At 33.7% G+C, this 24113-nt stretch overlaps 1 protein-coding gene across 3 annotated transcripts in view; it reads left to right on the top strand.

Annotated features, from left to right (window-relative positions):
• Positions 1–33: 33 nt before the first annotated feature.
• The window catches only part of LOC130654397 (probable methyltransferase TARBP1), a 39266-nt gene continuing 15186 nt past the window's right edge, over positions 34–24113 (top strand). The window contains exons 1-4 of one of the 3 annotated variants that reach the window (XM_057456964.1): positions 34–102; positions 10021–10617; positions 19779–20126; positions 20291–20363. In XM_057456964.1, the coding sequence (XP_057312947.1) occupies positions 10042–10617; positions 19779–20126; positions 20291–20363 (997 nt within the window). In that variant the 5' untranslated portion in view covers positions 34–102; positions 10021–10041. The other 2 variants (XM_057456965.1, XM_057456966.1) reach the window with 2 other exon arrangements.

Genomic DNA, 24113 nt, shown 5'->3' with positions numbered 1-24113 from the left:
ACGAACATCGGCTGCCGGCACTAGCCTAATAAACGGGTGTCGAAATCTTCATTTCGCACGAGTTGTTGAAGATGGTGTACGAAGACACGCGACACTATAAAGGTAAACCTGATACCCTATGTGGTTACTAGAAATTGAAAAAGAGGTTGCAAAGCATTCTCGCAAGTTGCAAGCAAAAATTGGTCATGGAGAACCAGAGGCGGAAATGTTTACAGGGATATAGACTTTAAAGCTGTTAGCCTAAGGTATCAATCCAATTCTCGTCAAGTATCTAGGTATACACATTGATGACAAGCTAAACTGGGAAGAACAGGTAACACAGGTAAAAATCAAAACATCACAAGGTATCGGCATATTGCATAAAGTCAAACATTTAATACCAGCATCAAGCATCGTTAATGTATATGCCAGCTTCGTGCAATCTCATTTATTATACTGTAACCTTGCCTGCTGGGGATCTCTATATACCAAACTTGACAAACTTAACGTCCAAATCGCTAAGGTTCATAAATTCATTAATAAAATTATAAAAATTAAAAATCTACAAAATCTTAAACATATTTACATTACGGAATCATGTAAATTGATGTATAACTTTCAAAATAATATGCTACCAAGTAACATAAACAAACTTTTTTAAACAATCTAGCACTGTTCATAACCATCATACTAGACAGGCAGCAAGCAGAGGTATGTTTCTCCCCCATATATTGATAGTAAACTATTTCCTCTACCAAGATTAGCTTGTAAAAATTGGATGAATACTGTTTAACGATCTGTAACTACTCTAAAGCAACATTCTCGGAAAAGTTGAAATCAATAATAGCTGACATTTAAACATCCTTAACTTTCATCTAAATTTTTAACACCTGTAAATACTGTATTATATTTTGTACTAGTAGCTTTACTTTCTTTTGCTTACTAACTTTACTGCAATCTTATTGCTCTTTTGTTTTCCCTTCCGCCCGCGCTAACCCCCTTCCCCCTCTACTTTTTTACAAGATATTCTTTTTTTTTTTTTGCACAAATTTACTCAACCGTCAATACACTATCCTTTAACCCATTTTTTCGCATTAGCCACATGGTCGCCTACGGATATATAGACAGTCTGTTAATATATTATTATCATATCACCGAATATTTATATATATTTATTACCAGACATAGTTATATATTTAAACGAGTTTTTTTGTGTGTGTGCTGAAAAATGATTTATTGTAATCATGAACGTTGAGTTTACATACAGTGTACATATGGCTCGAAAGCCTTTTTTTTAGGTTATTTCCATATGTAGTACTTCATATCTATATGATCTATCACGAAATATATTACTTACTACTTACTTACTTCTCATGCTAAGCGCTAAGCAGAAAGGACAGATTCATATTTTTATAGTCTCTGGCATGACTCGGCGAGGGTTTGAACCCAAGAAGCGAACGCTCTACCACAAGGCCACCAGTCAGTAATCTGAATTTTTTTGCACTTCTTTTTCTGCTGATAAAATTTTATAAGTGAGAACATAGTAGGACTGAATTCTGAAACTGTGTAGCATAAAAACAGATACGACAAAAACGGGTGCGGAAAATAATAAAACAAAATCTAATCTTCTGGAAATTTTAAAGTTTCATCGCATGAGTTTTTAAAATTTCTCAAAGCTTTTTAACAATACAAAATATATGAGATTAATTTTCATTCTTCGTAAATAAAAACATGCTTTTAAAATTTGTTATTGTTTTTTTAAGCGAAAAATATACGAAATAATAATGACAGCTTTAAATAAAGGTTGTTTTTTTATCACGCCTTGCACGTAGTTAGATTACATTCTTGTACATGTTCCAGCCTTCCAAATGTTAAATTGAAATATAACACTTACAGTTAGTTTGATCCTGTCCAACTAGATTGATACTTTGGTGATACATCTGTTGATATACAATCAGCGTCCCGTGCAGCTGTATTAGTTAGTTAACTATTAATGAGAAGATACAACTATCAATCTCCCCTCTTTCTTTATTTGTGTCAACTCCATTGGCTGGTCATCTTCTTTATCATCTGCAATTATTCACTTACAACATAAACTTGATATATATACATTGGTAAACCATGGTTGAAGGAGAAATGTAACATTCTAGATCGAACCAATGAAATACTTTCTAGAACTGGATGTTTATCTATGTACAGTGGCGTCGGCAAAATAATTATCTCTAAATCTTTGTGAACAAATAAAAAAACAAAAATCCAAAATGTTTGTCTATATACAGTAGGGTCAACAGCACATACCCTTCAAGCTGGAATGGTGTGTGAAAGCTGGCCATTCTCAATAGACTGTTTCAGTAGCTTCCAAGATGCTCCACGTTTGGTGACTGCATCACTGATTTGCGTTGAACCTTCTATCCATGTAACTTTAATGTCACCTTCTTTCACCATTTCTCTCAAGGCATAGATTTCTAGTCTCAGACGTTTGTCTGATGGTTGATTTGTTGAACCAAGTGCTTCGTATAATGAGCGACTGTCGGTTATAGCATAGACTTCTGTTGATCTTTTAATAACAGATTACTGACCATGTTAGAAATGAAGAATGCCAATTCACAGCCGTCACACATTGCTAATGTTTAAGCAGCCAATGCTGACCTTACAACACGTTTGAGTCGAGTAGAATTCTACGCTAGTGTGCAACATTGTTGGAACTTATCACACAGAGGAACTATCTGGCCACCTTGACTTCAAGCATTTGGTAAACTAATAAAGCTGCCATCTGCATAGACGTGGATGTGAATTGAATTAAAATCAAGGCAGGGGAATGTCATGAATGATGGATTATTTTGGACTTTAGTGATGACTTTGTTAGCATCAATGACATCTGTGAATGTAGCTTCTTTGATTCTCCCAGACAAGTATGAGACTTCAAAACTGATTTCAGGTTTGGACATGCATGATAGCCAGTTCAATTGACCAATGATGGATCTCAGTTCTCCTCTAACATTTTCATTAACAGGTGTATGTTTATCTATTTTTGGTGGTAGCTCGATCTTTTTAATTGAGGATGCAAAGTTGTTTTGAGAGAGCGTTATAGAAAAGTCTTCATGTTGTTTCAGTTGAATTCCCAAATAATTAAATGCTGTGTGATGTTCAGTACTAAACTTTAATACTTGTCCCAATGGCTGGATAACCTGTATACGAAAGGTTTTTGTGCCACTCCACATAATGTCATCTACATGACAAACAAGGATTCCATGCAACGCATCACCAACACGCCAATAGAACAACCCATTGTCAAATGGACTAGGGGTAACACCTAATTTGATCAATTCTTGTCGGAGTCCCAGGTAAAACTGGCGAGGAGCATCTGCAAGACCATAAACACACGTCATGAGTTTCCATAATTTTTCACTATTGGCTTCTTTAGGTGGTTTTATGAATACTGTACGTTCTATGGCATATCCTTGAAGAAAGGCTGTTTTATGTCTAGAGAATGGAGTGACTATTTCATTGACACTGTGATGGAAAGACAAAGTCGAACACTCTCTCTTGAGCAGGTGGGACTATCTGTCCGATAGTATTGGGATTCTTGAAAGCCTTTCGCAACTAGTCTGGCTTTTGTTGATGATTTGTTGTCAATAACTTTAGGAGTGATTACCCAACGTACATTCATAAAATTTTGACCTTCATCTGTGACTTCTTCATAAACTTTTCTAGACTTCCACGACTGAAGCTCCCGTTGTTTAGGAAGTTCTATGTCAGTGTGAACTTGGGCAATGAGGATTTCTGATTGTAATATCTCTTGATCGTTGTTGCTTTTGTTAGTATGATGCCACATTGTTACGTCACTACTGCAATCAACTGATTGAAATTCACCTTCGGCCGACTTAACATTCCATGAATACTTCCATTTTCCTGTTGAATTTCCTGATCTGCTATGTAGGGTTCCCTTTTTGCATGTATCGTCATTTTTGAGTTGATACTCCACAGTGTCGTTTTTACGCAAAGAATTTACATCAGGACATTTCTGGTTGTCAGGTGATGCTTGTTGGACATCAAGAGATTGTTGTTGTTCGAAATCTGTGTCTAATGTTCTTGTGTTTGTCGCTGCTGAAGACATATAGCGATGCGGTCTATGCGTGTTACTGGAATTTGGAGCAGTTGCACGTGGTGTAGGAGGGGGTGTTGCTGCGATCGTTGGTGGAGTAATGGAAAAATGATGTGGTTGTTCATCAGAATCGCTGTCGTCTTCGAGTGCTTTGGCTCTGTTTTTCTGGAGTACTTGGTGAACCAGATGTGACAGCATCTTTTTCTGATGATATATGATTTGAATCATCTTGTTTCGCACAGTGGGTTTTCGAGCTGGTCGTATGCGGCAAGGGTGTACTCTGATGTAATAACCACCATGTTTGAGCAGTGTTTGCTGTCCATCTTTCCCTAAAACTGTAGCTGGTCCTCTCCATTTTATTTCGTTGTTCCTCTTGTAGTAAACAATATCTCCAGTGAGAATAACAACATCACTGTAGGTACGGGTATTGCTTGAAAGGGCACGGCGAAGTCGTTCTGTTCTTTCATGGTGCATAAAGGTCCCTCTAGCAGCATGTAGAGCATTTAAATTCTGGTGAAGTATATCACTCGTTGGTATATCTGCAGTCAATGCTGACAATTCATTGTTCATGTCACTAGGGAGGCGTGGATTGCCTCCAATTGCCAGTTGATATGGACTGAAACCATGGCAATTGGTGAGGGAATTCTTGGCATTGACACACCAAGATAGGGCGATATCGAAATCACAGTCGGTATATTCCAGAACTTTGTCCAGCATTGCGGATATAATTTGGTTGTGACGCTCAACAAGGCCATTATACTGAAAGACGTGTAGCATGGTCGATCATATGGAGCAGTAAATTGACGATAAAATTTTAGATCCATGGCAACAGTGTCTAGAAATTTGTTGGCTGATGGTAAACTAACAACAGGTCTTAGTGCAGCTCTGCCATACTGTTCACATGTTTGGCAATTTTTCGCAACAGCATGTAGCTCTTGCTCCAGCTCTTTATCATGTGCCCAGGGGTCGCCAGCAGATTTTACCAACTTGATGAGTTTGTGAACTGGTGCATGCGCAAACTGACGGTGTATCTTCAGGTTATGCTTTGATGTTGCTTCCTGAACAGGTAAGACAATGTTTGGTTCACGTTTTGTATCAACCATGGGCAAGAGTTGTGTTTGTCTGGTGAGTGGAACTGTATAGTGACCACTCTTCGTCACATTGAGGTTCACAACAGTGTTAAATACTGACGCAGTATCATCTTTGAAGTCAATGTCTTTTTTCATAGCTTTTCGAGAAAGGAGTAGTGGAATGTCTTTTTCAACAATATCAATGAAAATACCTATTTCACGGAGACCAAGAAAGGCAGGTATGGTGGCTGTCTGGGTAGATGTGACTTCATTTCCATCTCCAAGGCGATAGACGTTGGAAACAGGTGATGTTTTAACCTTTTTAACATCAGTTTCGGAAAGGCTTTCGATGAAAGTGTTATACCAACTACGACCACAAACTGTTTTTCGTAGCACCACTGTCAAGAAAAGCAGCATTCCAAGATTCTGCCACCAGTCCAGGAAGATGTTTTGGGTGGTCATAATCACTTATGATAAGTGGCATGTTCATCAACTTGATGTAGGCTCGAATCATTTTCTTGCTCCTGGAAGTAAACATATCTGTGAGGAAGAGGTTGATTTCGTGGACGTATGGAACGCTTATTATCATTTTGGTGTTTTTTATCAGGGCAATCTGCAGCCCAATGATAAATTGATTTGCAAATTCTGCAACGACTGATTTGCCCAGTGCGTGATGGTGGATTTTTAGAACTTGGCACAGAAGAGTATCTTTTCATCGGTTGTTGGTTGGTTTGTGTTCGTCTGTGAGGATAGCATTGATAATCTTGATTGTATGTCTGCCAGCAAAGTATGTTGGATAACATCCGTCATTGTCAATGTTTTCATAAGTGACTTCATTAATTTCATGGACTTGTAATGAATTGGAAGCTTGTGATAAGCTTTCTTTATCTGGAAAAATTTTCTTAAGTTGGGCTTTCATGTTGATCAATGTAAGCTCTGTAACGTTACCTTTGGCCAACTTTTCATCTTGCTTTGAGAGATTTGCTGATTTTAAGAGCTTGTAAGCAAGGAGATCTTCGGATATAGTGGTACCATGGCTCTGCAGTTTGAAATACAACTTTTCAAACTGGTGAATGTGTTCTTGAATGAAAATTTCGGATGTCCGCTTGTAAGTGTCAAACTTATCCAGAGCTTCAAACTTTTCTAATGTTGTGTCTTTCAAATAAAGTTTATCTAACTTTTCTAAAACCTTTTTCAATCCATCATCGCTATTAATGATTTCTAATTCAAGTTCAAGTACGGCTTCTTCAGCCGACCCATCTAATGTCAATAATACGGCTGCTCCGTGCTTCTTTTTCTCTAGTGTGGTGAATAAGGACCAGATATTCACTTTCTTTTTCCAATCACTGTATAATGAACTTGCAGACAACAAGGGAGGATTTTTGTTTGATGATATTGTGTATTCAAAAACCGTGTATAACATCCAGAGTCGGGGATCTTGTTCCAGCTGCTACCACTGTTAAATTGAAATATAACACTTGCAGTTAGTTTGATCCTGTCCAACTATATTGATACTTTGGTGATACTTCTGTTGATATAAACTCAGCGTCCCACGCAGCTGTATTAGTTAGATAACTATTAAGGGACCGTCTCAAAATGTTCGTACGTAGTTCGTATAATTCGTATAAAAAACTTCGTATCGATTTATTAAATCTTTCGTATCATTTTATTTTTAATACGAACTTTTTCGTATCATCAAAATTAAAAGTTCGTATAAAGTTCGTATCATTTAAAATAAAGTTCGTATGTAGTTCGTATCATTTTTAAAGAAGTTCGTATAAAAATTTGCTTATAGGAAGTTCGTTTATTGTAATTGGACTATTATCTATAGTCTTTATATTTAATTTTTTTCAACAATTATAAAGTTCGTTTCGTTATACGAACTTCGTTTATTTTAATTGGACTTATTATCTAAGGTCTTTATTATTTAAATATTTTTTAACAATGACAAAATTCGTTTCATTAACGAAATTCGTTTAACAAATATTATTCACGTTATTACGCGTCTTATATCATAAAAAAAACTTTCAAAAAAAACTTTGTTTTGTTTACTAAGTTTATTGCGCTATCTTTACTGCATCTTATTTCGAAAAAAAAAAAAACTTTATTTAGTTAGAATTAAATAATATGTTTTAAAATATTGCTTCCACTTGAATTAGATAAAATAAGTTTAAATAATATTGCTCGCCCTATCATTGCGTATTATTTCACGTTTTTCTACAAGAATTTTCTGTAGGAATATCGAGGATGCAAAACGGGTCAAAAGTTAAGAATATCATAAGAATAAACCAGGCTCCAACTTTAAATATAGATTTTAAATTTTGTATGAAGTGTAATCTTGGAAATTTGTCTTTGTGTAAATATATAGATGTGTCAGTTAGCTTCCCCCACTCTACTTATATATATTTTTTTTAAAACGTGTAAGAAACACGTTCTTAAAAAACAGACAGTGAACTATTCGATAAGTTATCAATTATTTAGCAATAGTTTAGCAAAGATCAACGGTTACGACATAAGATAGTACACGTGGCTCCAAATTTAGCAACTTGTACAGAACTATCATGCTGTAAAGTTTCAGTTTTGAATAGAATAAGTGAGAATGAATAACGCTATGACGTAACAAGCTCAACAGTTTTTTTTTAAAACGTTAACCGCTACATATTCACCATTTTAACTAAAAAAAACAAATCAGTCTCGTCGTCGGAACTGGCTGTGTCATATATCCAATCGATATCACTGTCGTAATTTTTAGACATGCTATGAAAGTAGCTAGTTTTAAAAAAAACTGTTTAATTTAATTAAATTCGATATTTTAAAAAGGAAATACAAATGCTTGATATTAAATTTAAGTTTGGTTGAAACTATTAAAATAAATCGTATATTTTACTTCTTTTATTTCTGGTTTCGTATTGAAATAATTATGCGCAATTACGCCGGTACTTTTGAAGTTCGTTTTAAGTTCGTATAGCAATTTACTTCGTTTAAAGTTCGTATCATTTCTTTTCCTATGTCAAAAAAACTTCGTTTAATTCTTTTGTTTCTGATTTTGTATTGAAATAATTACGCGCTATTACGCCGGTACTTTTGAAGTTCGTTTCAAGATCGTATAGCAATTTACTTCGTTCAAAGTTCGTATCATTTTATTTTGTATGATAAAAAAACTTCGTTTAAGTTCGTATCATGTATTAAAAAAGTTCGTATAAACTTCGTTTATATTTTTTATTTTAAACGAAGCACTTCGTATGACATTCGTTTCACGAAACGAAGTACTTCGTAGCGTTCGTATAATTATACGAAAAAAACGTACGAACATTTTGAGACGATCCCTAATGAGAAGATACAACTATCACTGAGATGTAGCTAGATGACTTAATAGATAAAAAAGCCATTAGAAAATGACAAAAATTATTTCAACACCTCCATGTTACAGGCATAATTACACTGAAATTTTTGCAGGTACAACAATCATTTTTATGGAAAAATTACATAGGAGTGCACACAAGGCATAGTTTCGTTCTAATAAACATCAGTTTGTCTGACCTATTGCAAACATAAGAAGAATGTTTCTTATAATGAGAAACATGATTATGAGATACACCAGTCTGATATTACGTGTAGTTTCAAGTGTCAACTTATTAAAAAACAAGTTAATAAATCGACTGGTTTTCGCTGAAAAGTATTCAGGGTTTACAAATCCAATGTTCTTCTGACAAAGTATTCTTTTGATTTCACAATTCTCTTTTGAGAAGGAAAATTTGTCCATTAGTTTCTTTATTGACCTTTTATAGTATGGGTGGCAAGTTTTATTCTTCTTATATATCTAGCATGTTTTTTATTGCAAAAAATAATAAATGAACTCTTCCCAAGGATATTTATTTATTTTGTTCCAAAAATTTGAAATCTATCTATATAATAATACCAGTATACGTCTGTCACGCAAAATGGTAACCGCAGTAGCGGGACACATGAAATGCGGAAAATAAAGGACGGACAAAACAGTTGATTTTTCCACAGGCCACCGACTAGTGTTAATCAATTAACCTTTATAATATCTATGCATTGATAAAGTTTGAGTACGTACCCCTTAACGGGTCTAAAATTACTGATGAAAGAAAATGTCCAAATTTGCTATTACTTAAATATGACATCACAACTCATGCAGCATAATTAAATCTGAAATTCTTTAAATGTGAATATATTGAGAACGAAAAGAGATTTTTAAGAAATTAAAAAAACTTGTTAGCTAACTTTTTAAGCTCTATAATATAAGTCCAACATCATTTTATACCTTGGGTTCCCTTTAAAAGAAATAGTTTTTTTAGTATTACCATCTGTTTAGTATTACTATCTGTTTAGTATTACTATCTGTTTCTATTAAGTTTTAGCGTGGGGTGGAATGGTTTCCTTCTTTCATTCGAGTCTCAGTGTTTTGCACCAGCTGACCATAAGAGTGTCAGCATAAAGGAAAGGGGCTGACTTTTGTGTTCTCTCTATACCTTACGTTCTTCATAGTAACACCGACCTTTTTGATTGTGGGTCTTCATTGTGTTTTTGGTGACGCTTATTTAGTACATTCTCTTGAAATATAAGAAAAATATATCTTAGACATGTTTTAAACAAATATATTTTTAAGTCCAGCCCTATGGTAATTATTTTTTTACTTTTTTTGAGATTTTTCTTATACTTTTTATACTATTTTTTTTCAAAAAAGCTGTAGGAGGTCTGGAAATGTGACTTTTACATTGTTTACCTAACTCCTAATTTTAAAACAAAGAACAGAAAATTAACTAACTTAGGTTTAATTTTGTCTATATTAAAAAAATTATTTTGTTTAAAGATTTTTGGGTAAATGTAATGTTTTTTTAGATAGGACGTTAAATCATAACAATGAATTCCACAGATGTTACTGTTTCTAATCAAGAAACTCTTGATGAAGTTTTGTTGGAGCTAGCTAATGCTGAAATCAATGAGATCAACTTAAAAGAGAAGTTTGGTTTGTTATCACTGTTTACAAAGAAAGTTTTGGAAACAAAGCACATCTCAATTGATGGTGTGCAATGGTTACAGAATGTGTTATTTAAAGTTTGCTTTCAAAACTATCACAAGTTGAATGGTAAAACGTTTAAAGCAACATCATTGCTTGTGTTGAAGCAATGCTGCTTATTGGACAATTTAAGATCGAATGGACTAAAATGTTGTGTAGATATGCTGAATGGTGTTCTCAAGTTGGCTCATGACGGTGCACCAGAAAAGTCATTTCTAAAAGCATTAAATTTGACTTTAAGCATTGTGAGCACTTTTGAACAGAAGACACGAAAATGTGAAGATGAGATTGCATTCAAAGATATTTTTAAGCTATGCGTTCAACTGCTTCAAATGGAGTGTATTAATGAGAGCGAAATGGTGATTTGTGTTAGTTTAATGGATAAAGTATTAAATACTTCTGATGCATCTCAAACACAAGTACACAATTTTTTTGTTTTTGTCACCATTTGCATGATAATAAAACCATGGTTTGTCAGCATAATTTATCATCTTTTAATTGAATGGCCATTAGATGAATGTCATGTAGCACATTTACTGTTTGCCTTAGGGAAAGAAATTTTTATGCAAAACAAAACTTAATTTTGTAATTCACACTTTATTTGTTAAATAAGCAACTTAATTTTGTGTTTTTTGTATGTTTTTCAAGAAAAGTAATAACAAGAATTTTTTTTTAACAGCGTGAATTATATACAGTTGATTCTTGATAACTGGGTTACTCGAAAAGTCAAACATCTTGGTCAGTTAAACTTTTATTTGTTCCTCAAACCACAAACCCCTTTTAGGCTCAAAAGTCTCTATAACTCAAGCCATAGAGATATAAATAAAAGAGAAAGAGACACAATAGCTATTCAGGCTATTGTACTGAGGCACGTCCCTGGAACAGGGTGCATTCATTTAAATCTAAAGTTCTAGAAGCTGGATTGCTTACTCTGATCCAATCATGCCAAAGAAAAGGTTTTGATTGTTATTTTGTCCAATAATATTTTGTAATAATTAACTGTACGTGTTAGGATAATTTTTCTAGTTGTTCGTCAAATTACACCAAAAAAATCTTTGAGAAACAAAAATAAAAGAAAAATATAAACAATGTCTACGTAGAAAAGTTAAAGGATTTTACCATTACAATGTAAATTTATTAGCTGTACTGAATAAGCTCAAAAATGCTAACAAATATATCACCAAGCTCTCTCTTACAGTACAGTCTGAATGTAATCTACTGCAGACGCGGAACTCGCATTAATAGGTACATAGAACAATAACGTTGCAATAGCTTTTGTTTTTTAAGGAAATAATTGCCTCGCTGATAAACAATGACCCCATGCGATCGATTGTTTAATCACAATGGGTTGCAAGATCAATTTAGCAATCTATATTGCACGAACTCTTTTGAAAATTTTAATTGCAGTAATTAAATATAAAAGTTTAGATTGCATTTTAAAAGTTTAAAAACGAAGAAGGGCCATAGAAATGTTTTTTTAAAACGCATTTTAAAAGTTTAAAAACGAAAAGCAGCGATAGAAATGTTTTTTTAATCGCATTTTAAAAGTTTAAAAAAGAAGAACAGCGATAGAAAGGATTTTTTAGATCGCGTTTTAAAAGTTTAAAAAAGAAGAACGGTGATAGAAATGTTTTTTGTAGCTTGCATTTTAAAAGTTTAAAAATGAAAAGCAGCGATAGAAATGTTTTTATTTGTTTCAATAAAAAAGTATGCGGAAGGATTATTTTACGTTGTTTGTTAAGAAGGAAATGTTTTCATCAAGAAATGTATATATTGTATTTATTTTAGAATATACACCATTTGTTTTACAAAAATAAACCGTAGTTGTATTCTTTTAATAAAAAAACGCGCGAGTCATTTAGTAGTTGTGAACAATGCTTCGAACAATGTTTTTTAAATTAAACGCGCTGGAATCCTTTTAATTAATTAAATCAACAATACATTCTCACGCAATGTATTATAAAACTTTGTGAAAGATTTTTATTATTTACTTACTTCATGCTAGTACTTAAGGGAATAGCTTATCAATACATTTACACAATGCATCTCGCTATTACAAGAAATATAATTGCTCTGATATTTCTTCAAGAGCGCATTGTTTTTTAACACGCAAATATAAACTCGCAAAGCCCTTAAGGGATTCAATTATAACAAAAGACAAACGACTGCTGTCCTCCACGCAAAGGTGTGACATTAGCGTGTACGCGGTAGATTACATTCAGACTGTACTGTAGCTAAGCAGAGCTAGATAGCCCTTAATTGAGCTGTTGTTGTGGAACAACAAATCTTACTTAGCTATAATAAAAAAACATCACAGAGTAACTAACAATGTGAGAATAAACAAAAACCATGGGTTGGACAGGGTATATTAATGATCCTCTTCCAATCTGACCTAGACTGTGTTAGATCTAAACTCAACTTCCTCTGTATCAAGTCTGTCCTTATAACCTCCTACCAAGTCTTTCCCGGTCTGCCTCTGCGCTTTTCCTCAGGAACTATCAAGTCTCTACACTTTCTTACCCAATTATCCTCCTCCATTCTTTCCAAGTGCCCCAGCCATTTCAATATTCTTATCTGGATAACATCTTTAATTCTATGGATACTTAGCCTGCTTCTTAGCTCATCTGAACTCTTTCTGTCTCTCAGACTGGCGTAACACATCCACCTAACCATTCTCATATCATTCCTTTCTAAACTGTCAAGATCTTCCTGCTTCACTGCCCATGTCTCATTACCGTATAACATAAAACTTCTTATACAGGGCTCATACAACCTACCTTTTATTTCAATTGACAAGCCTCTGCTAGTCAACAAAGGAAGTAACTCTCTGAACGTTTTCCAAGCAGAACCTATCCTGCAAGTAACACTTCTTCCAACACCCCTTCACTGCCCAACATATTACCTAAGTAACAGAAGTTCTCAACTATCTCTAACGAGCCACTGTTGTAATAATAATAATAATAATAATAATAAATATTTAAAGTGGCTAGCCCAGAAAATCACAAAAACCTATAGTTAGTGGATTGTTTCCACTGGGGGCCACTAGAACAAAAAAGAAACAAAAAATGATAAACCTTAGACTGCCTCAGCTCAATCAAACATAGTAACATTTATAATCTGTGAAAATTGAAAAGAAAAAGAATAAAAACAAAAATTAAAAAGTTAAAAAGTGATCTCCATTAGAATTTGCCAAATACATTCGAGATGGAAGTCTTAAACGAAAGCAGACTTCCATCACAGGTCACTTGGTCTGGAAGATTATTCCACACTTTTGCAGCTCTAAATGGGAAGGCTTTTTTGCCAAATTCCGTGTTGACCAAGGGAAGTGTGAACCTGTTTTTTGAAGCTCCTCTTGTTTGATGATTATGACAGTTTTTTGTCAAAAGGAATTTTGAGCGCATGTAATCAGGAGCAATGTGATTCATGGCTTTGAAAACTAATATGGCATCGTTTTTGATGAGTAAATTATTCATTGAATATTCCCTCTCTTTCCCAAGAAAGTTACAGACACATTTTAATCGTTTTTCTAGTTTTCCCAATCTACCTTGGGTGGCACAAGCCCATGCCGAGGAGCAGTAGTTGAAATATGGCATGACAAGTGCATTAATTAAAAGGTTTTTTGTATGAGGTGTTAAACAGGATGCAATGGTTCTAATTTTAGAATATTTAATTAGTATTTTTCTATTTATGTCATTAATGTGCTTTTCCCATTGCATTTTTTGATCAAATGTTACCCCAAGATATTTAACTTTTTCGCTCCTCTTCAAAGGAATACCCATATAGTTGATAGTTTTGTTCTCAACTTTTTTTAACTGGCTGTGGTTGCCGAAAAAGATTGTTTCAGTTTTGTCCGTATTAATAGTCATTTTGTTATTATTCAGCCAGAGGTCAAGGGGTTCAGAGGTTGTACATCATTAAAGCTGAAAAAATACTTCATTCTCTATAATCTCACCTTTGCAACGCTTGCATACAAAGTGAATGTCAGCTCTTAACCTTCCACCAATATATACTACTGCAATTCTTATGTACCCATGCTTGCTAGTCTGACAAAAAATTGAGTTACTTCTAACCCATTTCCTGCAAACTCCACAAGGCCACTTTCCAACTACAACACCACACTGGGCTGCAATGCTGCATGACAGGTGCAGCTAGTTCGTTTGAGATGTCTTTAATTATCCTACCAGGGATAGTGTCAATACCAGCAGCTTTAGCTGTTTTAACCGATTTTAGTACTCTCTTCACCTGATTAATTGTCACTGGTTGAAATTTAAATAATACATTCCTTTTATTAATCGTGCACATATAATTATGTATGTTGAACAGTTTCCAAGTAAAGTTGGTTATTAATGATTTCATGAGACTTGAACCAACTTTGGTGAAAAAAGAGCAAAAATTGTTCACAATTGATCGAATATTGAATGTTACTGTTCCATTGATTACGAATGTTTTGCTCGGACTTGACAAATTTTTAGTAGGGTAGCACGACTTAATTTGTTTCCAAAAATCTCTTGGATTTGCTGAAGATTCTTTCAGAACAGCACGAACGCGGTGTGCCTTTACAACACTAATGTGATTGGTTACAGAGTTTTGGTAAGATTTATAACTTTCCCAATCTCCAGTAGAATTTGATCGTTTAAAACTGCGATGATGATAATCACGCGTATTCATTAAGTTTTTGGTTTCTCTGGTTATCCAGGGGTTGGATTTTCCATGTACAGTTTTTTCTTTAAGTGGCGCATGTTTATTGATTGCGGTTGATAAGTAGTATTTGAATAAGTTCCATGCTTGGTTTAAGTTAGTGACAGTTAAAAATCCTCCCATGGTACGTTGCGAATTTCATTCTGTAGATCTTCTTTGTTGTATTTTGAATAATCCTGTGCTTTGATGTTCTTTTGAGGATAGCGTTTACAGTTTGCTTTTTGGCAGATCCGATTAGGCAGTGATCGCTGAGAGAGTTAGTGTACACCAAAGAGTGGTTTATTTTTAATTTATTGGTTGTAAAAATTAAATCAATTAGTGTTCTACTTTCTTTTGAAATGCGTGTAGGCGATTTAATGACCTGACTGTAGTTATACAGTTTAACCAGATCTTTTATGTTAGAGTGTACTCTTGGGAGATCATAATCACAATTGAAATCACCACATATAATTGTTTCTTTATTTTTGACTGATATTGTATCCAACATATTATCAAACTTTGAGATGAAGTTTTTATCAAGAAACTTTGAGGAATCCGGGGGTCGATAAGCTGAGCAGAGTAACAAAGATTTTGATTTCAGAATAAATAATTCTATCCACAAAAACTCTATTCCATCGATCTCTAAATCACAACTTTTGCGATATTGTAAATCTTCCTGAATATAAAAAGAAACACCTCCATCATGACCATTTTCGCGATCCTTTCTCTCAAGTACATACCCTGGGACAAATAGCTCCGAATTCAATACATTGTTGTTTGTGTGTGTCTCAGAGAAACTAACAATATGAAAACAGTTTTTCACGTCGGATAAGAAAGATTTTATAATATCCAACTTCCGCAGATCCCATTTATGTTTTGATGTAGAAATTTCATGCCTCTCTTTGCAATGGAGTCTGACATAACAGGATCAAAGGTATACAGAATTTTCGGTTCATCTGGTAGGATACATTTGCTGCAGTAAAATTTCTCTATGTTTTCATCTATTCTGTCTGTAAGGCATTTAAGATGAAAAATATTTCCACAGGAACAGCATTTTTCAGAGTTGACCTCTGAGCTTCTTCTCCAACTGATTTTCTTGGGTGGGCGAGGGTAAGCCCCTTAGAGCTTTTTAGCCAATAAACAGAATTGGCAGAATTCAGTGGAAAACATGATAAATTTTTTAATCTTTTACAAATAAAATTGTCCAACTTTTATAGAAAAAGAATCAGTTAAGTAGTTGTTTTGCAAGAAATGTGCAAAAAAACCTGAAACCCAGTGGTGTGACTGCCCGTGTTACTTATTTGAACAATAGGGTTTATAAAATTATTGCTTTGTCTTTCTTTTATTTATAATGCTTATACACTCAAAAACTCAAAAATCTGGCTTAGTTGAAAATATTTTTTGGTCCCTTGGATGAATTTCTCTCAAAAGCTCTAACTTTTCCTTCCCTCTTCAACTTTAGTCAATAAAATTCGAACTTTTCGACTAAATAGTTCGATTTTTGAAGACAAAAACAAAGAATCAAAACCTCAACAAAGAATCAAAACCTCAACAAAACAAACAGCCTTGTGTGAGAGAAAGTTGGCAAAAAGGCTGAACAAAGTCTATCGATACCTTTCCATGTTTAGTCATGGACAAATTTTCATCCTTGTACTGAAAATGGAAAGTGTTATAGACTGTGAAAAGAATTGATAATTTAAAAAAAAAAAAGCTATTTAACTTAATTTTACTTTTTGAATAATGAAGAAAAAATGATTCCAAATTAACCTACCGTATTTTCCGGTATATAACCCGCGGGTTATAAGTTCATTTTTACGACTTCCACCGTTGGTGTGGGAATAATGTGGTGCGGGTTATGTGAAAAGTTTTATTATATTTTGTCATTTATTGTGAAATTTAAAGTTTATACATTCAATGAAGAAAATGGTACCAACAGGATAAAATGCGTACATTAATATAACTGCATGCACGATCCTATATCTACGTAATCTTACCTCAACTACGTGATTTAATTTTTTTCACACAGTGAAATTGCTTTAACTTTCTATTGCTTGCCAGTGCTAATATTACTAGCTTTCTCTTAAACACAATTCTGGAGATCATTTTTCTTTTGTGTTGAATGTAATTCTAATCTATTTATATCTTTGCAATCACGCTGAGCACATTGAAATGATTTGCTTCTGGTAATAGAGCAATGTGTGAAAATCAGTGTTTTTCCCTCTCGCTTTCCCCATCGTACATTGAACGTATGAAAATCAGTGTGTTATTCCCTCTCGCTTTCCCCATCGTACATTGAACGATCAAATTGGTTTAGTTTCAATTTGTTCGAGCGAACATGTTGTTGTAGTTTGCTCTGGTTATCTACCAATATATAAGTGTTGATATTGGCAATTTGTGTTTCGTTCTTTTAGAAAACTAACTGAATAATGAGATCATCAGTTGATTTCTAACCGTCATTGGAGTTTTCGGCCCCGTCCTAGCACGGACTAATCAATAACTCCTCGTGATAGTGGGCCATACCTTTGTTTAGGTATTCTCATCAGTTAGTAAGAACAATTTTCTTTTTTAACTTACCGTTCTTATTGTCATGCAACTGAAACAAATTCAAAGAATTGTTTTGATTCATTATGCGTATGTATATCTTGCGTATGTATCAGGCCCGGTCAGGAAAATTTACTCCCGCGAGCGCTAAATCGCTCACGTAAATTAATCTGCGTGAGCAATCCATGTGCGATCACAAAAGCTCATGCAAATTAGTTTGCGTGAGTGGTCAGTAAAACAAAAAGTTACGACATGCACATGCTTGATCTGTAAAATAAAAATTTCTTTCTGCAGATGCAGGAATGCCAGCCTTAAAACGAAACCCAATAAAAATGAATTTTGTAAAACGTATTAACCACAAGTGCAAAGTTGAATGCGATGATTGGTGGCAGATTTTTGGCTATATTTTTAAAACTTTATTCAACATGTTTTTGCTTTGGTATACATCACAAGAACATTCGTCTGAAAGCTGTATTAAGGTACAGCGCACCTAACCTCTCCCATGTTCTGGTTATATTTATCTTGCATGAGCAGTATTCTCTGTGACGATTAAGGTCTGACTGACTTATGGCATGGTTCCAAATGGTCTTCCGTTTTTCGTTCGAGTCTCAGTGTAATGCACCAGCCGAGCATAAGAGTGTCAACATGAAGGAAAGGAGCCGACCTTAATGTTCTCTTTACCTCATGTTCTTCATAATAACACAATCGTTCTTCATAAGCTTTGTGTTTTTGGTGGCGCTTATTTAGTAGATTCTCTTAAAATGTGAAAAAAATATATCGTAGGATCTCTAAAAATTCCCGATAAATAGTCTCTTACGTGAGCGATAAATTGCTCGCGTAAACTTTTTTGCACGTGTGTGGGCGTGTGCGTGTGCGATCGCACGCGTTTCCTGACCAGGCCTGATGTATGTCTTGCTACAACAGCGAATCGAGTGAAAAGAGGTCGATTTTAAGACATGTGCAGCCATATATAGTTGAAGGGCCGTTTAAAGGGGCCATTGTCAACTGTTGTTCGTGTTTTTCAAAAAATCGCAATGTGAGTATTAGTTGTTGCCATAGCGATATGGGTTATGATTAATTTAAGAGGCCGGTTGCAACTTTGTACTCTGGGAATAACACACTGATTTTCACACACACACGACATGTATTTCACAACCTAGTGCCCAGGACTTAATTATTAATTCCTGTTAAAAATATTGAAAAATGTTAAAATTAAATTGCAGATAATAATTTTCTTTTTTATCTTCGCTACCTTTGAGCAACAGTTGGCCACTGAAAATATGAAAAATAAAAGTACAATTAATAAAACACACACAACTATCTCCTCCTCATTGCCGCCATTCATTTTATTATGCACACTGTTGTGATTGCTGAGATATAAATAGATAACAATATTCTATTAGAAACTTTAGAAAAGAACGTTCCGTACATTGCTGTTACAGACAATCCGTGATAATTATTATGTTGTTTATTTTTATGCCAAAAAAATATACATAAAAAACAGATTTTACTTCAGGTTTATAACCTGATAGCATGGGTTTTTTTTATTTGTTTGTTGTTTAATCGCAGGAAGCAAGAGTTATTATTGGCTGAAACTAATGTCTACAAATAAAAAGAAAACAGCCTTGTCTGATTTAGTACTATTGGTATTAGCAGAAGATCGACTTGTCAAATTAATTTTAATTCATTATTATTTCGGAAATCGGAGACAAGAAGTTAAGACTGAGAGAGTCATTACTTCAGACACTCGTTTTTCGTGTTTGGGGTTCACAAGTTTAAACGTCCCCCACTGGTCTCCAGCATGTTTATAAAATTATTTGGGTAAGTACAAATACGCTGATTTTTTTTCTTAACACGATGCGGGTTATGCAAAGGAGCGGGTAAGTAATAAACATTGAAATTTTATGCGGGTTATACGAAGGTGCGGGCTATCTGATAGCATCTAGTTTATAACTCCCTAAAAAAGCTGAGCTGCGGGTTATACGATGTGCGGGTTATATAACGGAAAACATGGTATGTCAATTTTTTTTGTCTTATGAAATTTTTCAAAAACTTAAACTCTTGATTGGTTGTCGAACTTTTTTCAAGGTCCCTTAAAAGTTTAAGTTATGGAGAGTCAACTGTTATCAAAATCAAACATCAAGTGAAATATTCTTTAAACATTATCACTTTAAACTCAGTTCAACTGCATTTCCTGCTTAAGCGAAAATGACTAAGAGCATTTTCGATTGAAGTTTGAGATTAATGGAAATAATTGGTTAATTAATAATTATCAATAATAACTGTCACCTAAATATAAAATGAACTATGGAATCGGTTGCATGCTTTTTTATCTTGTTCTTCATGCATCAATTTTTTTTAGGAACTTTGGACTTGTATGTTAAATTTTTCAGAGAAGAATGATGTTAAAAGATTATTCACTTTATTGGCCATTGAATTACCAACAATTGCTTTTTGTGGCATACTGAATAAATTTATGTTTTGGCACATGGTACAAGAAGGCTTGCTGAATGCAGATACTTTAACTCGTAAACGTGCTTTATTTGTTTTGAAATGGGCCATTGATTTTGTGAGCAACAAAGAAATGTTTAAAACTGAAACCAATAAAGATAGTTTCCCAGTCATGTTTTGGGATAAAAAGCAACATTTAGAATTGTGGAATGTTTGGAAAAATGTAATGTTGATTCTTGAATCTTTTGAAGAAACACAGGTAAAAAAATTGATCAGAAATTTATGTTTCGACCTGTTCTTTTTGTTATGAGCAATGTTGGTCAGGCACTCCATAATAACTTCACCAATATTCTTTCGTCATTATTTACTATAGAACAGTAATGATAATAAGGTCAACAATAACAACTATTGTTTTAATTTTAGCTGCATGTGATTCAGCCAGCTTTATCAGTGTTTGATGATATTTTTAAAGCATCTTCATTAACGGAAAATTCAGGTTTGTTCTAAATGCGTAGTAATTTTAAAAATTGTCTGCAGTATACTGTGTGATATTAAACAATAATATTTAATATTAGGAAATTAAGAATATTGACACAATCACTTTAATTTCAAATTCACATGGGTAATCTGTCTAAAGGAAAAACGATGAAATACCTGAACACCATGCTACCACTCTGGCCAAACACAAATCCTTATTGCAATTTTTGACAACACAAAAATTGGATCATAAAGGCTGGTTTTGTCTTAAATTATATCTAAACACAGGTGCATTTAGGTTTTTGACAGCAAAAAAATGCTGTATGCAACTTCCCTTGTTTTATGTGGGTAAAGCGTCAATAAAAAAAATGTTGTAGATGTCACAGACCATTTCGTGAGAGGCATGGGATCACACACGCTGCCGCACACGCCTAGATTTGTTTAGGCGTGTGATTAATTGCATTCGTTCCTATAATCTTATGAAATGGCCTGATGTCATTTTTGATGGTTTTTGCTTTAAAACTTTTAATCAGTCTTACCTGTACAGACTAATCTCAATAATAATCTCAATACACCTTTTTTAATGAGATGATCTTTTTTTTGCCACATATTTTGATTGGAAATATGCAGGCCTATCAATGAGAAAATAATACCCGAGCAATAAATTGCTGCCCCAAGGTTACAATAATATAAGCTGTGCGAGCCATTTGAATAAATAGAATAAGTTTGTAAACACATTTTATCACTAAGTCTTTTTTATCTATTTTATTTTATCTTTTCTATCTATTTTGGTTTCTTTTTTACTTTAAGTGATAAGAAAGAGAACATTGATATCCATGTAAGATGAATTGATATTGCTCAGCCCAAAAACTTTTTTTGTAATTGGGGAGCAATTAACAGCTTTAAGTTTTTCATGACATTACAGAAAAATATTTGCATCACAAAAAAATTAAGCTATTATTTTGCTCCTTTTATGACATACTACAATTCTGCCAAGTTTAAAGGAAAACTAACAATTAATAACAAGTTGGGCTTGAAATATTTATTATGGTGTGAATATGAACTCTGTAATTTTTTTTAAGTTTCCGAGGCTTGGTTCTCGACATATTAAGGGTCAAAGTAGTAACTTGGTCGCGGCTATGACACCCTTAACATTTTTTGTTCAGTACAATACTAACGTGTATGACACAAGCCTAAAGTGATGTAAAGAAACACATTCTGAAGAAATGAAACGAGGGAATGCTGAAAGGATAAACTGCGTCTTCTGTGATTGTCTCAGATTAATTCCAATTATCATGTGTTGGAGTACATATCTTTCACAGAAATAAAATAATATTGTATTATTTTTGTATTGAAACTTCTTGGGGGACAATAAAACAACAGGTGTTCTCATTTAAAATGCTAGTTCAGAAACAAAAGTACAAATAATTATGCGCAATGAAGTGTGTTGATTTTAATACACAAGTTCGCATTTAGAAATTACGTGCTTACACATATATAATGATTATGTAATTAAGACGAGCGCACATAATAATCGGAAGATAAAATACAAAGATGCCAGTAGTAAACGAAAGTGACTATTGTCTAGAGTGTTTTCCCTCATTGTAGGCTCGAAATGCATAAAATACTGTCAATTTTGAATTCCAGCTTGTATTGATGTTTTTGGTATAGTAGCTATCTAATTATTTTTGCTATAAAGCCTGTTGATGTTATGTAATACTTCTCTAAGTTTGGTAAACATGCCAGGGAAGAGTTTTTTTTCATTTTGTCACAGCTATGCCACAATATTTATTGATACTAGTCGATGGCACATGGATACATCCACGGGTTCGCCCGTCCTTTATTTGCTGTATTTCGTGTGTCCCGCTACTGCGGTTATTATTTTGCGTGACAGACAGACGTATACGGGTACTATAATTATTATCGGCTTTGGTTGTGTTATTTCGCAAAACACTTTGGAGCGTGTTCGATTACATATTTAAAGCTTTCTTCCACAACAACACAAGGAGAGCAAATGGTGAGAAAATGGAAGCAGTAAACAAGAAATAACTGGTAAAAATGTTGACCAGTAAGGTTGTAGTGGTAAAAATATGACATTGGAAGACTTTCGAAAGTGGAGTAAACTCTCTCTTAGAATGATTTAGCTGTCAGAAACGGAAATGTTAATAGGGATTTTGAGACTTCAATGTACAGGTTAATAGAGATTTTTTTTCAAAGCTGTCCTTGGGGTGACTTTGCTGATGTCACCAAAATTTTTGTATCTCCTTAATATGTTCGTCAAAAGCACATGATCCTATACATTTTTTATGCAGCGTTTCAAGGTTTACACAAGTGAGACACTGTTTAAACAAATTTCAGAATTTTTTTTTTTTTTTTGCATATGCACTGCTCATGTCAGCAAAACACCTAAAACAACCTATTTTTACATTATTTTTCTGTCCAAGTGGATTTTTCCATGTGCCTAATCGACTAGTTTCACTTATTACAGGGATTTTATAAACGTTTAAGGATAACTAGTGTTCCATTGTTATTTTTTGCATTATTTTTTTAAAAACAAGTAGAATCTATTCCAAACTTTTATCCGCAATGGACACACAAATGGTCGACTAGCGTATGCTATCTTAAGATACGGTAACCCCTTTTGACACACACTCAGTATATTTGACATATCTTTAAATCACTAGATAACTTTTTAAGGTTACTGTAAAGAAAAAAACTCACTTGATGAGTAGTCTCAGAAAAACCCTTAAAATTTATCAATACTTTTATATTTTTTTATGTTTTTTTGTTTCTGAATGCTTGATGCTTTTTTGATGGTGCTTTTTTTGTGAGATGGTAATTTTCCAAAAAGAAAATATAATGAAATAAACACACACCAATTTTTTTTCACTGTACGTTTTAAAATGGCTTCTTTTTCTTAACCCGTGGTCGCAGACTTTTCGTTTTCGCACCATTATATTCAGCATAAATTAAATTCAAAATGGTTCCCGGGTTTTTTTTCTAATAACGTTGTTATGAAATTATTTGTAATTATATATAATCATTCAAAAAAATGCATATTTTTATCTTTCTGTCGTCATAATTCGCTAATCAGTATTTATACAAAAAAATCCGGGAACCTTTTGTGCATAATTTATTCAGCTTTTCATTACCGATGAGCCAATAGGAAGCTTTCGGAAAAGGAGACCACAAACGTAAAGGCATGTATGCGAAAATTTACTAACGAGATATTTGTTTTTAAAGATTTCCGTAGGTGTTATAAAAATGTGTGAGTATGCAGAAAGATGATAGAAGTGCGAACTTATTTTTTATGCTGAATATGCGTGCATGCACTCAGAATCATTAATAGAGAAGTCAGGTTTACAAGAGACATCTCATATGCATATTCCTTAACTTTGATTTTTTTTAATTCGATAGTGAAAGTAAACTATCTAAAAAATATTATTATGCATATTTTTATACGGGAGTTCCATATTATGCATAATGTTTAAAAAAAATATGCTCAACTCATTTTGCACATATTTTTTCAAAGGTGTGAAGGATATAACAGCTCTAAAAAGGCTTTTTTCAGAAAAAAGGGATGTTCCAAATATTTTCATAGACTATAAAATATGTCATTGGAAAAAGAATTTTTTTGCAAAAAAACTAAAAAAAATTGTTTCCTTTACAGTAACCTTAAGTCTTTTAAAAATTAATTTTTTGATAGATAAATAAATTCTCTAAAAAGGATGATATTTGCTATACAGAGGCACAGGTATCAGCTACAATA

This window comes from Hydractinia symbiolongicarpus, chromosome 8 (genome assembly GCF_029227915.1).
Source record: "Hydractinia symbiolongicarpus strain clone_291-10 chromosome 8, HSymV2.1, whole genome shotgun sequence".
Lineage (NCBI taxonomy): Eukaryota > Metazoa > Cnidaria > Hydrozoa > Anthoathecata > Hydractiniidae > Hydractinia > Hydractinia symbiolongicarpus.
The sequence above is the reverse complement of the archived record's forward strand: the minus strand, read 5'-3'. Positions and strand labels throughout refer to the sequence as shown.